This window comes from Scyliorhinus canicula, chromosome 3, assembly GCF_902713615.1.
Source record: "Scyliorhinus canicula chromosome 3, sScyCan1.1, whole genome shotgun sequence".
Lineage (NCBI taxonomy): Eukaryota > Metazoa > Chordata > Chondrichthyes > Carcharhiniformes > Scyliorhinidae > Scyliorhinus > Scyliorhinus canicula.
The window spans coordinates 19,334,385-19,348,459 of NC_052148.1; the positions used below are offsets into that span (position 1 = coordinate 19,334,385).

The 14,075-nt window shown below is 46.4% G+C and overlaps 1 protein-coding gene across 1 annotated transcript in view; it reads right to left on the reverse strand.

Moving 5' to 3' along the window:
• The window catches only part of LOC119963845 (dedicator of cytokinesis protein 2-like), a 1,353,280-nt gene that overhangs the window by 214,597 nt on the left and 1,124,608 nt on the right, over positions 1–14,075 (reverse strand). The window contains 1 exon segment of the mRNA XM_038793193.1: positions 8,462–8,547. Within this exon segment, the coding sequence (XP_038649121.1) occupies positions 8,462–8,547 (86 nt within the window).

Sequence of the window (14,075 nt, forward strand, 5' to 3'; positions counted from 1 at the left end):
AGTGCCTTTCCAATGAGTCTGTCACACAATAGCCACTTCCCCACCGCTGCCCCACTCACGCCCATCTGAAGAAGCACTTTGACTGTTGAGAGCTTCAGCATGTTGGCGTAATTCCCCTGCCCAGGGTGAGAAGTGAGGGCAGTTGAGTGCATTCAATGGTCCTGGATTCTAACCTTAAGGGGGAATGAAATGCTGCTACCCGCCATCTCCTGAATGGGGTGACTGATGAGCGTCTTCACCATAACACCTTGCATTGTGGGTCACATCTAAGTTACTGTCTGCCATGGAGACATGAGTATTAACCGTGGGGTTCAAATCTTGGGGGTTAGTCTTCCAACTATGTTGATCAACATAAATAACCAAGTAAACAAAATTAAATCAACTGAGGGGCAAATTAAAGGGACAATCCCTTAAAGGGAAACTATCTTAGTAAGTCACAAATTAGACTTAAAACATTAAACTGAAATGTGGCTGAAGAGGTGAACGGTACGGAAGGCCTCGATGTTGCTACTGGACACCACATGCTCCCTCTCCAGGGACACCCGGCCATGAATGTAGCCGCGGTATAGGGCCAGACAGTCAGGTTGGACTACCCCCTCGATCACTCGCTGCCTGGATCTGTTGATGACAAGTTTAGCCAGGCCCAGGAGCAGGTACATGAAGAGGAGCTGCTTCTACCCCACCCTTCTCTGCACTGGGTGCCCATAGATTAGGAACGTGAGGCTGAAGTGCAAAGTAAAGTGCAACAAAGGGTTTTGAAACAACTGAAAATGGGAGGGGGGGGGGGGGTGCGCTGCAGTCTAAAGCAACCTATGTAAATATGGTCCTTGGAATCCACAAGACCGCAGAAAGAGCAGGCATCTTGGGAGTAAGTAAACCGATGCATCCTCCCGTTTATGGGACTGCGTGCAACACCCTCCACCCCATGTCCCTGAAGTTAAGGGGGAGGACTCCTCTGTAGAGCGACTTCCATCAGGGACGTGATGGTAACATGACATGCCTAGGCATGTCCTGATGGTGGGAAGGCAGCCCATACAGGAAACCCCTCCGAATAATGTAATGCAAAAGGGAACAGAGGGCATTTCTGCAAGGTGACTTGGGATGTGAGGCTCCAGCTCCTGAGGAGGGAGGGGGGCTGTTGAGGGTCAGGCCATGAGGCCAGTGTGAAATTTTAGATAGGCTCAGACAGGAGTCCACTGCATATCCGTGCAGCTTGGGCGCCAATCAGCGGCACACTCGTGCATTGCAATGCTGACTAAATTGGTCCTATTGTCTCCTCAGGAAAGGGTCTGGGAGCTGATTAGGAATTAGCCTTCCCGTGTGGCAGACAAAACAAACCTGATGCATGCGAAGCCTGCAATTTGCAGTCAACATCATGCTTGAGAGCGCAAGCTTATTTCCCCAGCTCTCATGGGCTCTGTCTGAAACAAGCCTTCTAACTTGAACAGCCAGCCACCCGTACACTACTGTCTGACAGCCTGGCCTGCATAAACAGTGGTCTTGGCCTGACAGACATCTGCCTGAGCGTGGGGTACATTCTGACTGCACTTGTCCTCCCGCCGTGTAAGGGTCTTCAGCCCTCTGGAAGTTGGCAACCACTCCTTTTCAGAGTCCCGCACTCTACCCATGCAGCCTGGTATCTCAGGGGACCCACACAGGGACCTCAAACATCCCCCCCCCCCCCCCCCCCCCCCCCCCCCCGTGCTGACCCTGTGGATTCACCTGCTCCCACCCACTTTGCAGCTACAACTCTCGAAGGACAATCCCTCAGTGTGATATTGTCACAAGCCCAGCAAGGGGGACACAGGAAGCGCTGCCTGCAAACCAGCCGGCAGATCCCTTTAATCCTTTAGGTTCACAGCTAAGAAGGGCTGCTAAGGCCTGTGAGCAACACCCCCCCCCCACACCCCCAACCACCCCCCCCACCCCACCCCCCAGTGATGAAGAAACCGAATCCCCTCTCCCCCAGAGTTGCATTTATCTGTGTTCCCAGGATCCTCTTGGGTGACCCCATCTGCAACTTCCACCCTGGAGGGTGATGCCGATCTGAGCGTTCCTCTCCGATATCCCCTTTGGAGGCAAGATCGGCAGGTTATCGTTTTTAAACAGCTGTTGTAAATCGTGACTGTGACCAATGAATATTCAGTGAGAGGCGGGAAGTCCAGGTGGGAAGACTCGCTAATGAACTGGTGATGTATTTAAATTAAGTTCCTGACCTTCCGTGGCGGGATTCTGGTTACGCCACCGAGAGGCGCCTGGAAAATCAGTAAACGCAATCTCGTCGGCAAGAATGGTGCTTCCCAATTCTTGGCATATTTTGCTCCCACACTCCCATTCTCGTTGACAGCAAATGAGGGCTGAAAATCACACCCCTCCTCCCCACCCCATTTCCTCTGTTGGGGGAATCCAGGACTTAAATTAGAGTTAAGCCATTCAAGGGTGAAACCAGAGAACATATTTTCACAGAAATAGGAACGGAAATCCGGAATCGACTTAGGTCAATGGGTAAGACCATAAGGTGGAGGAGCAGAAATAGGTCATTCAGCCCATCGAGTCTGCTCCGCTATTCAATGAGATCATGGCAGATCTGATACAAACCGCAATTCCAATTTTCCACCTTATACCCATACTGATTAAAAATCAGGTTATCTCAACCTTCAACATACTTAACGACCCGGCCTCTACAGCCCCTGTAGTAAAGAATTCCACAGACCCCCTACCCGCTGAGAGAAGAAATTCCTCCTCATCTCTGTCTTAAATGTGCGACCCCTTACTCTGAGATTCTGCCCTCTGGTCCGAAACTCCCCCACAAGGGGAAACAACCTCGCAGCATCTACCCTGTCAAGCCCCCTGAGAATCCGATATGTCTCAATAAGGTCACCTCTCAAATCCCAATGAGTATAGAATTTGTCTTAAGTTAGGGTATAAAGAGAAACGGAACTAAGGCAGGTAAATGAAACTGAGACACGGTTGAGCTATGATACAATTGAGTGGCTGATTAGCTATAGAGACTGTGTGGCCCACCCGAGTTGAAATCTATTTTTATTTCAAGCTGTTCAGCTATGAAAGGAATTCCAATGTGATATTAAAATACATAAAGACAAGTATTATGATGCTTGTTGCAAAGCTGGAAAATTAAACTAAAGGTTAATTTCCTGGGAAAATGAGAAGCAAAAACTCTTTATAACAGCAACACTACCTAATTAAAAATACTCACTCCAGTGGAAAGTTTTTAATCATTATTTATACTTGTCTGTCAAAATAGGATTAATATGGGGAGAGAAACAATGAGAGGGCTACATTCTTAACAGCAGTGGCGTTCCATCTCATACAGACTGGGGATATGCCGACTCTATGAGCAGATATCAGTCGACCTTTTTCTGTTATTTGCCAGTTTATTTCCCAATGTCGGACACCCACAGTTGCATTAGGTAGAAGTACTTTTGAAGTGACTTTTTTTAATGCGTTCATGGGATGTGGTTGTCGCTGGCTGGGCCGACATTTATTTCCTAATTGCCTTTGAACTGAGAGGCTAGCTCAGCCATTTAAGAGTGAAGCACATTTTTGTGGAATAGATTTGGAAGCAAAGACGGCAGCTTTCCATCCCTAATGGGTGCAGGTGGGTTTATATGATAATCAATTCATAGTCATCGGTAGGCTTCTAATTTTTACTGAATTTCACTATCTGCCGCAGGATTCGAACCTAGAGCATTACTCTGGGCCTCTGGATTATTAGTCCCCTGCGCCATCACCAACCCAGGAAATGGGACAGTCATTCCGTGCACAGCAAACTCCCACAAACAGCAATATAATAACAACCAGATCTTCCGTGTTCAGTGGTGTTGATTGCGGAATAAATATTGCCCGGGACTCAGGAAGGTTTTTTTCAAAGTTCATTTTATGGGACGTGAGCCTCGCTGGGCAAGACAGAATTTATTGCCTGTCTCTCACTGCCCTCCAATCTGGAGGGTGACATGAATCTGTAACGTGCTGAATCAGGAGCTACCCCTTGAACCAGACTGACGCCTGGATTTTCAAACACCGAGCGGATATTGGGAGTCTGGAAAATCTCTGGCAGGGCTCACCCACCTCTGGAAAAAATGCAGCCACAGGGGCTGTCTACTGGGGAGGTGGGGTGTTTCAAGTGTCGGCTCCGGGTTGTGGGACTTTGTCCCAGTTATAATAAAAGCGAAAATGTCCTCCGGCACTGGCCCCTCACACCTCACCCTCTCCATGTCCCATCCATGTCACCTCATACTCCCATCCACCCTCTGTAGCCCCTCTTAAACCTTCATGACAAGGTAAGCTTTCCTACCGAACCCCAAGACACCTTATATCTCTCATGCCAAGGTAATGCTCCCAAGTAACCTTCATGACCACTCATTCTACCCCCTTTCCACCATTGTCTAGTATAATTCCAGAACACCAGTATCCCAAAGGAAACATTGTTTGATTGACAACTCAGGCACTATGATCTCTATTGTCAATTTCACAATGTTTGTTTGCACAAGTCAAGTAGTTTCAAGGGTTTGTGATAATTGAAACTTAAAAGGGCCTGGATGATTGACATTTTTATTAGCTTACAGTCTCAACTTTTTTCAGCAGTGGAGAAAGTTACCAATGGATTATCTTTTATCAAACCGTGTTTCACACATCACAATACACAGTCTGATATTCATTGTTTATGGAAAATATTCAGTGTATTTATGGGCATGAAAGTACCACAGCTTGGCATAGGGCCAGGAGGGACAGTAGTAGTTATTAGGGGCTTGGGGGCATAAAGAGCCTGATGGGGTGGGTGGAAAGATAGAGTTTGGCATAGGTGGCATGAGGGGACATAGGGTGTGGAAAGGTAGAGCCTAGCATAGGGAGAATAATGGGTGCATCTGCTTATGACGTGGCATGGATAGGGCATGGACCTTGCTTGGAAGGCGAAGGAGTATGAGGGGGTGATTGGTGGGCCTTTGTGTTTGTATTTTAATTAGGACAAAGGCGGGACTTTTAAAAGATCCGACTCTGTATTCTGAAACCCCTGTGGCTGCATCTGTACTTCTTCTTTAGTCAGCTGGCAGAAGCCCCGTCCCCAGTATTGAAGATCCATTCTGGACTTTGCAAGCACCTTCTCCCAAGGCAGGTGGGTCAAGCCAGGAATTTCCCCAACTCTCCCTATCTGCCTCGAGGATGAAAATCCAGGCCTACATGTGAGCAGTTCTGACCACCACACTTCAGGAAGGTTATATTGTCCTTGGAGGGAATGCAATGTTGATTTACCAGAACGATACCTGGACTCGAACGGTTACACTATGAGGAGAGACTATGCAAATGAAGTCTGTATTCCCTGGAATTTGGAAGATTAAGAGGTCATTTGATCAAATATATTTACGGGAACAGATATAACTCTTTCATTTTGTAACTGATAAAGAGTAGTGAGAGGGCAAGATAGAGTGAATGTGGAACGGATGTTTCCACTAGTATGAGAAACTAGAATCCAAAGGCAGAGCCTCAGACTGATGGGACAATGCTTTAAAATGGAGATGAGGAGGAATTATTTCAGCCAGAGGGTGGTGAATCTGTGGAAATCTTTGCCGCAGAAGGCTGGAGAGGCCAAATCACTGAGTGTCTTTAAGATGGAGATAGATAGGTTCTTGATTAATGAGGTGATCAGGGGTTATGGTGAGATGATAGAAGAATGAGGATGAGAAACATATCAGCTATGACTGAACGGCGGAGCAGACTCAATGGGCTGAATGGCCTAATTCTGTTTCTCGGTCTTATGGCCTTAGGGTTTTATGTAAACTGCAGATTATAGGACTAGGAGTCAAATCAAATGATTAGACCTTGAACTTTGAGGAATGGAATTAGGAAATGCTTCTTCTCCAAAGAGTGGTAGAAGTTTGGAATCGTGTCCACAAATGGTAATTGATGCTTGATCAATTACTAATTTAAAAAATTTTTTTTTTATAAATTTAGAATATCCAATTTCATTTTTTCCAATTAAGGGGCAATTTAACATGGCCAATCCACCTAAACTGCACATCTTTGGGTTGTGGGGGTGAAACCCACACAGACACGGGGAGAATGTGCAAACTCCTCACAGACAGTGACCCAGGGCCGGGATTCGAACACGGGTCCTCAGCGCCGTAGGCAGCAATGCTAACCGCTGTGCCACCGTGCCGCCCTATCAATTACTAATTTTAATCGTAGGTTTTTGTTAGTCACAGGTGTCAGGGGATATGGGGCAAGGCGGGTATAAGGGAACAGCCATTGATTTCACCTGAATGGTGGAACAGTGGCAAGAGGCTCTTCGGTCTACTCCTGTTCCCATGTTACTAACAAAGTGAATAACTGAGGCTGCACAAATGGAAGAGATAGATGCGTGGGCAAGATTTAATGGAGGCAATGTGGGGTCTCTTCCGCTGGCTGGAAAGCCGGAAAGAGCCCCTTATCACTTCATTTAGTGAAAGCCTGCAGACTTAACTAGACAGTTAAAGCCCTTCCCCGGGATCAAGGGTCCCTGGGTCGGATGTCATGCCTCTTTCAGATCAACTAATAACTCTATTGAATGGCAGTGCCACCAGGGACATGGTGGTCATTTCCAGTGCTACCCCTACCCGAGACCAGTATTGTTGCTGGGATCCAAGTCACAGGTGAGTGATCTGGAAGGGGCATCATGGGGGGGGGGGGGGGGGGGGGGGACCGAGGTGGAGATGGTTAACAGTTTCAAATTCCTAGGGGTGCACATCTCCAAACAATGTCCTGGCCCACCCACGTCGACACTACCACCAAGAAAGCACAACAGCGCCTACATTTCCTCAGGAAACTAAGGAAATTTGGCATGTCCACATTAACCTTGATATGCCATCAATGAACACATGACGAGTGGTGAACGTAACTGAGTCTTTAATAAACTAAACGGAAAGCCTCCTGGCCTCACATCCCGAACTGGAGCAGCGGCAGAGACCAGCCACCTTTATACCGAGCCTGAGGGTGGCGGAGCCAGCAGGCAGTAGTTTACCACATTACATATAATACAGTGGCAGTTTACCACAATACACAGATATATACTACAGTGGTTCGAACCCAGTAGGGACAAGCCCAGGCATGTAACAGTACAACAATACAATACAATACAGTGGTTTACCACAAACCTTATCAACTTTTACAGATGCACCAGAAAAAGCATCCTATCTGGCTGCATCACAGCCTGGTATGGCAACTGCTCGGCCCAGGACCGCAAAAAACTTCAGAGAGCTGTGAACACAGCCCAGTCCATCACACAAACCTGCCTCCCATCCATTGACTCCATCTACACCTCCCGCTGCCTAGGGAAAGCGGGAAGCATAATCAAAGACCCCTCCCACCCGGCTTACTCACTCTTCCAACTTCTTCCATCGGGCAGGAGATACAGAAGTCTGAGAACAAACACGCACGAACAGACTCAAAAACAGCTTCTTCCCCGCTGCTACCAGACTCCTAAATGACCCTCTTATGTACTGACCTCAATAACACTACACCCTGTATGCTGCACCCGATACCGGTGCTTATGTGGTTACATTGTATACCTTGTGTTGCCCAATAATGTATTTTCTTTTATTCCCTTTTCTTCCCATGCACTTAATGATCTGTTGAGCTGCGCGCAGAAAAATACTTTTCGCTGTACCTTGGTACACGTGACAATAAACAAATCCAATCCAATCCAAACCAATCCAGCCACAGGAGTGCAGCTCGCAGACCTACCCCCTACCCCCCCCCCCCCCCCCCCCAACAAACTTCCTGATGTCAGGTCCCTTGATTAGACAATGAGAGCCATTGAAAAAATGGCGCACTGCCTTCCAAGAAACCTACAGGAAACACCCTAAAGGTTTGCCTGTTGTGCTCTCATTGTGGTGAGCCATCAGTCCGCCCACCGGGTTAATACTGGGTGGCGGGATGAGACCATTAATTACCCATTAAAGCCTTCAATTGGAGGTGGGGCAGGGAGGATGTTTACGCATCTTCCCAAGACAGACTTACTCAGGGTCTGGGTGAGAATATGGCTAGGCACCCCCTGCAACAAACTCTCCACAGGAGATATTGCGCCCAATATGTCGATCATTGTAGCGTGAAATGGAGCCTTACAGCGCTATCCTGGATCGCTGTCAAGACCCAATCAATCTCTTGGCCATGGTGTCCTCCTCCACAGGGTAAAGCAAGACCAACCACCATTATAAAATTGGTGAACTATCTTCAGATGGGGAGTGACAAGCATTAGCAACTCCCTTAAATAATACTATGGAGGCCCTCATGCTTCCCTTACATGCTGACCTTAGGCTTCTTACCTGGGGGGGGGGGGGGGGGGGGGACAGTCAAAGTAAATGCTCGTGCTTAAATAGGCCGAGGAGAATTTCTTCTCCACTTTTGCTCATCTTACATATCCATAACATGATTAAAACAGACACAGAAGATCATATAATGAACTCACATGCTTTCAAAGAGGAGCTTGTACTCTTCATCTCCTCGACCACCTTCCACTTCATGGTCCAGGTTTTTGATAATTTCATCCTCAAACTAAATATCAGAATATAAAGAGAAGAAAAAGTTTAATTCTAAGTCATTAACAACAATGTTTAAATATTACACATTCTCAGTCAGCAACTGCTCAGCAACCAGCAGCCAACACATTGGGGGGCATCTCCGACACCACCTTGTCATTAGTCCGGCAGTGTTAGCCATGATTTAATGAGTATCTCTGTCATCTCTACATTTAAAAGTCATAGGTTCAAGTTGTCATGTGAATTTCACTTTCAGAAATGTTTGTCTTCTCAAGTGGCTGAAGTGATGTCACTGTGTGGGTGGAGCTGAGCTCTGTCTCTGCTTTTTACTTTCGTTTTGAGCTGGAAGCTGTTTTTAGATCTGTGTTTTTAGTTTTGTTTTCAGTTGGAGAGCTGCATTCAAATGAAGCAGATGTATGCTTAGTCTCTCTCTCTGCATGATAAAGAATGTCTCCAGGTCACTTGATGATTTCCAAGTAATACCTGTTTCTGTAAGGAATGCAAACCTACTGTCTTTGTTTAAAAGTATTTGGCTTATGGATGTTGTTAAGGAAGTTACTAAGGGTTACCTATGGAGTACTGTATCTTTTTTGGGGGGTATCAGTGTTGGTAATTGGTAAGATGTTTACTGTGGGTTTATAAAATGTTAACTGGATTCATAGAATAAACATTGATTTTGTTTAAAAATACTTTTAGTTCTCGGTTGCATCACACCTGTAAAGTGGGCCCTTGTGCTCCCCATAACCAAACTCTATTAAAAGTAGTGGGTCAGGTGAACTCCATGATATACTTTGAGGTTTTCTAAACCCTGGCCCATAATAAAGTCCGACTCCAAAGATTTTAGCATAAAATCCAGGCTGTGCCCCCCCCCCCCCCGGTGAAGGAGTGCTGAATGTTTGATGATGTGATGTTGGTTAATTTAACAATTAGAATTTAAACCAAGTACCTGTCTGCCCTCCCTGGTGGACACAGTGCAGAAGGCCATTCGGCCCATCGAGTCTCTGAAAGAGCATTCTACCTTGCCCTTGCCTTATCCCAGTAACCTTGCACATTCTTCCTTTTCAGATAGGAAACCATTCCCTTTTGACTACCTCGATCAAACCTGCCTCCATTACCCTGTAAGGAAGATTGTTCCTGAATCCAACAACCCTCTCGGTTAAAAATTTGTTCCTCACATCAATTTAACTCCTTTTGCCAATTATTTTAAATTTGGGCCTCTACTTCCAGATTCTCTCGAGTGGGAACAGTCTCACTATTTGTCCTGTTTGTACCCTTCAGGATCTTGATATCTATCAAATCTCCTCTCAGCCTTTCTTCCAAGGGAAACAGCCTCAACGCCTCCAATCTATCCTCATCGCTACAGTTCTTCATCCCTGGAATCATTCTTGTGAAACTCACCTTTACTTTCTCCAACGCTTTCACATTCTTCCTCAAATATGATGCCCAGGGCTGGATGCAGTATTCCAGTGAGGCCTAACTGGCACCTTATACAAGTTCACTATGACTTTCTTACTCTTGTACTCAGTGCCCCTGTTAATAAAACCCACAATACTATAGGCTTCATTAACTGCTCTCTCAACCTGCCCTCCATCTTCAATATGTGCAAATACAGTGGGGGCTCTTCCTGCACCTCCTTCAATGTTTCTTCTTTTATTTTATATTGTCTCTCCACAGTCTTCCTGCTAAAAGGAGTCACACTTCTCTGTATTGAATTTCATCTGCCACTTGCCTGCTCAATTCCCCAATATGTCTATGACCTTTAGAAGTTCAAGATTATTCCCATCACAGTTGTCAATGACTCCAATCTTCATTTCTACAAATTTTGGGATGACACAAAAGAGAGGAGCTATTCCCCCAGTGCCTTGGCCAATTTTCAACCTTCAATAGTCACTAAAGGATTAGAATTCCTACAGTGCAAAAAGAGGCCCTTCGACCCATTGAGCCTGCACCGACCCTCTGAAAGAGCACCTTGCCTAGGCCCACGTCCCCACCCTATTCCTGCAACCCCACCTAACCTATACATCTTTGGACCGTGGGAGCAAACTGGAGCACCCAGAGGAAACCCACGCACATGCAGACACAGAGAGAAAGTGCAAACTCCACACGGGCAGTCACCCAAGGCCCGAATCGAACCCAGGTCCCTGGCTCTGTGAGGCAGCGGTGCCTACCACTGTGCCACTGTACCTGGTCGTTATCGCATTGCTGTTTGTGGGATCTTGCTATGTGCAACCTGGCGGCCGCATTGCCTGTGTTATAACAGTGACTTTATTTCAAATTAAATAATTGGCTGTAAACCACTTCTGAGAATGAAAGAGGTGCTATAGAAATGCATCAGAGTAGCAAGGCTACCAACTTCTATTTTGAGACTGTTACCAGCCCCCTCACATATACCCAGGGCAGGTTCCACGAGGAATGGACTCCATCGGTTCCACATCACCTGGCAGGAAACATCTGTAGAGTATCTCTTCATGCATTCACATGGTGCTTTCAAACGAGCTCACTTCACATCTGCCAGCTACGAGATGGCTGGAACCATGCCGTCCAGCCTGTCCCCTGACAGGCTGATGGCTTCTTTCAACAGCAGAAGGGGGTGTCCCACAGGTATCTGCATCTGTCTGCCAGACGCCAAAAGATTTAATCGATAGATGGGGCCCCTTCCAACCCAAAATAGCGAGGGCAGGTAAAAACACACGCGTTCCAGGCATTATATTTGCGAATGTAGATCAATAATGAGAGAGGCCAATTAACATTTAAATTTAGCAGCCATGCTCTGTTTCAGACGTGCCTGTGATATTTATTCCTGTAATTGGTCACCTAAATGGCACTGAGACATGAAGACTTGTGCAGATCTATCCAGATGCAGCTGAGGCAATAGCTGTAATTTCTCTTAATAGGCCTGCTAATTAAATCCACTAGCCTCTTTAGTGCTTGTCAGTCTTCCTGCAACGTTTGATTTCTCTGTTTTCCTCTGAATACACACAAGGTATGATTTGCTGAGTTAGGGGCTTGTCAGGGTTAGATCTAATCGGCTCAGCTAAAGGAGCAAACAATTTGTAACTCTGAGGGACAACACAGAGCTTTTAAAAGAATGTCATTTCACCCCTCACCAAGTGTGATTAAAAACTGTCAGCTCAGGGAAATCAATATACGCACATCTTTCACCATCTGTGGGTCCCGAGCAGAGCCTTGGTTGGTTATGAGGTGCTTTCCACGTTTTAAAATTAATTGTTTCATTTATTTTCTCACAGGACGTGGTCGTTACTGGCAAGTTGAGGGGTTATTGCCCAACCCTAGTTGCTCTTCAAAAGGAGCCGTCATCTTGAACCGCTATCGGCCATGTGACTTGAACGTTGTGTCCGATATCATTGCGAGCAAGTCTCAGGTTGGGCTTCATTGTATATTGCTACAAGGAAATGTACGGCAACACGGTAACACTGAGGTTAGCACAGTTACTTCAGGGCAGCACGGTGGCGCAGTGGGTTTGCACTGCTGCCTCACGGCGCCGAGGTCCCAGGTTCGATCCCGGCTCTGGGTCACTTTCTGTGTGGAGTTTGCACATTCTCCCCGTGTTTGCATGGGTTTCGCCCCCACAACCCAAAGGATGTGCAGGGTAGGTGGATTGGCCACATTAAATTGCCCCTTGATTGGAAAAAATGAATTGGGTACTTTAATTATTTTTTTAAAAGCACAGTTGCTTCACAGCTCCAGAGTCCCAGGTTCGATTCCCAGTTTGGGTCACTGCCTGTATGGAGTTTACACATTCTCCCCTTGTCTGCTTGGGTTTCCTCCGGGTACTACATTTCCTCCCACAGTCCAAAGATGTGCAGGTTTGGTGGTTTGGCCATGCTAAATTGCCCATAGTATCCAAAAAGGTTGGGTGGGGTTACTGGGTTATGGGGATAGGGTGGAGGTTTGGGCTTAGGTAGGGTGCTCTTTCCAAGGGCCGGTGCAGATTCGATGGGCTGAATGGCCTCCTTCTGCACTGTGAATTCTATGATTTAACTTCTCTGATTCTATCCTCGCAGTGCTGCGAGAGAGGGAGTTCCAGATTTCGTACCCAGTGGCAGAGAAGGAATGGTGATATAGTTAAGATGGTGACTGACTTGGAAGGGTATTTGCAGGTGTTGATGCTCCCATGTACCTGCTACCCTTGTCCTTCTCGGAGGTAGAGGAAGGGGGGAGGGTTTGTGAGGTGCCAAAGTACATTCGGCTCATTAGGAGCACCATAATTGACAGCAGGAGGAGGCCATTTTGCCCACCAAGCCTGTGCGACCATTTGATGTGGTCATGGCTGATCTTTTGCCACTTACGTCTTTTTTCCTACTATCCCATATCCCTTGTTGTTAGTATCCAGAAATCTATCAATTTTTGTCTTGAACATGCTCAAGTACTGAGCTTCCACAGCCCTCTTGGGTAGAGAATTCCAAAGTTCTTCTTCAGAGAATCAGGGGTTATGGGGAGGAGGCAGGAGAATGGGGAAGAGAAAATATCAGCCATGATTGAATGGTGGCGCAGACCCGATGGGCCGAGTGGCCTAATTCTGCTCCTATGTCTTATGGTCTTATGGATCTCAGTCTTGAATGACCTGCCCCTAATCCTGGGACTATGTCCCCATGTTCTGGATTCACCAGCTAGGGGAAAGCATCCTATCTGCATCTACCCTGTCGTACCCAAAATTGGTAAGAATTTTGTAAATTTCAATGCAATCAGTCTTCATCCTTTGAAATTCAAGAGAATTCAGGCACAGTTTTCTCAATCTGTCCTCAGAAGACAATCCCGCCATCCCAGGGATTAATTGGCTGAGCCTCTCTTGCACCCCCTCTTTGGAAAATAATTTGTTCCCCATATCATGAGACCAAAACCGTACCCCAGACGCAGTCTCACCAAATCTCTATAGAATTGCAAAAAGGTATCTTTATTGCTGTAATAAAAGAAAAATACTGTAGATGCTGGAAATCTGAAATAAAATCAGAAAATGTTGGAAAAACCCAGCAGGTCTGGTAGCATCAGTGGAGAGAGAAACACGAGATAATGTTTCAAGTCTATATGACTCTTCTTCAGAGCTCTGAAGAAGTCATGCAGACTCAAAACATTAACCCAGCTTCAAGCAGAATACATTCAAGCGTGAAGAGAAATTAAATTAAACCATCCAAACAGTTGGCTGACTGGAAGCTATTCTCCAGTCAGTTATAGCCTTCTAAAAGCTATTTATCTTTGAAAGTGAATTGTAGCCTTGCAGATCAAAGGATCTCAGGGGGTTTGAAGCCTTTTGATGTGTTTTGCCTTTTTATGAAGTAACAGGTGCTGATTTCAACACTTATCTTTGAGGCAGCAGGTGTAAGGGGTTGGTAAGTGAAAAAGCAGTGACTTTTTCACTGTTTCTGCCTGGCCTACTCTTTAGATTCCAGGTAAGGGTGACTGATGGGGAGGGAGAGGGGTCTCTGATATGGGCGTCTCTAAGATGGGGGTCTCAGATGTGTGGTCTCTGATATGGTGGACTCTGATCTGGAGTCATGGATGGGGGTTTCTGATGGTGGGTCTCTG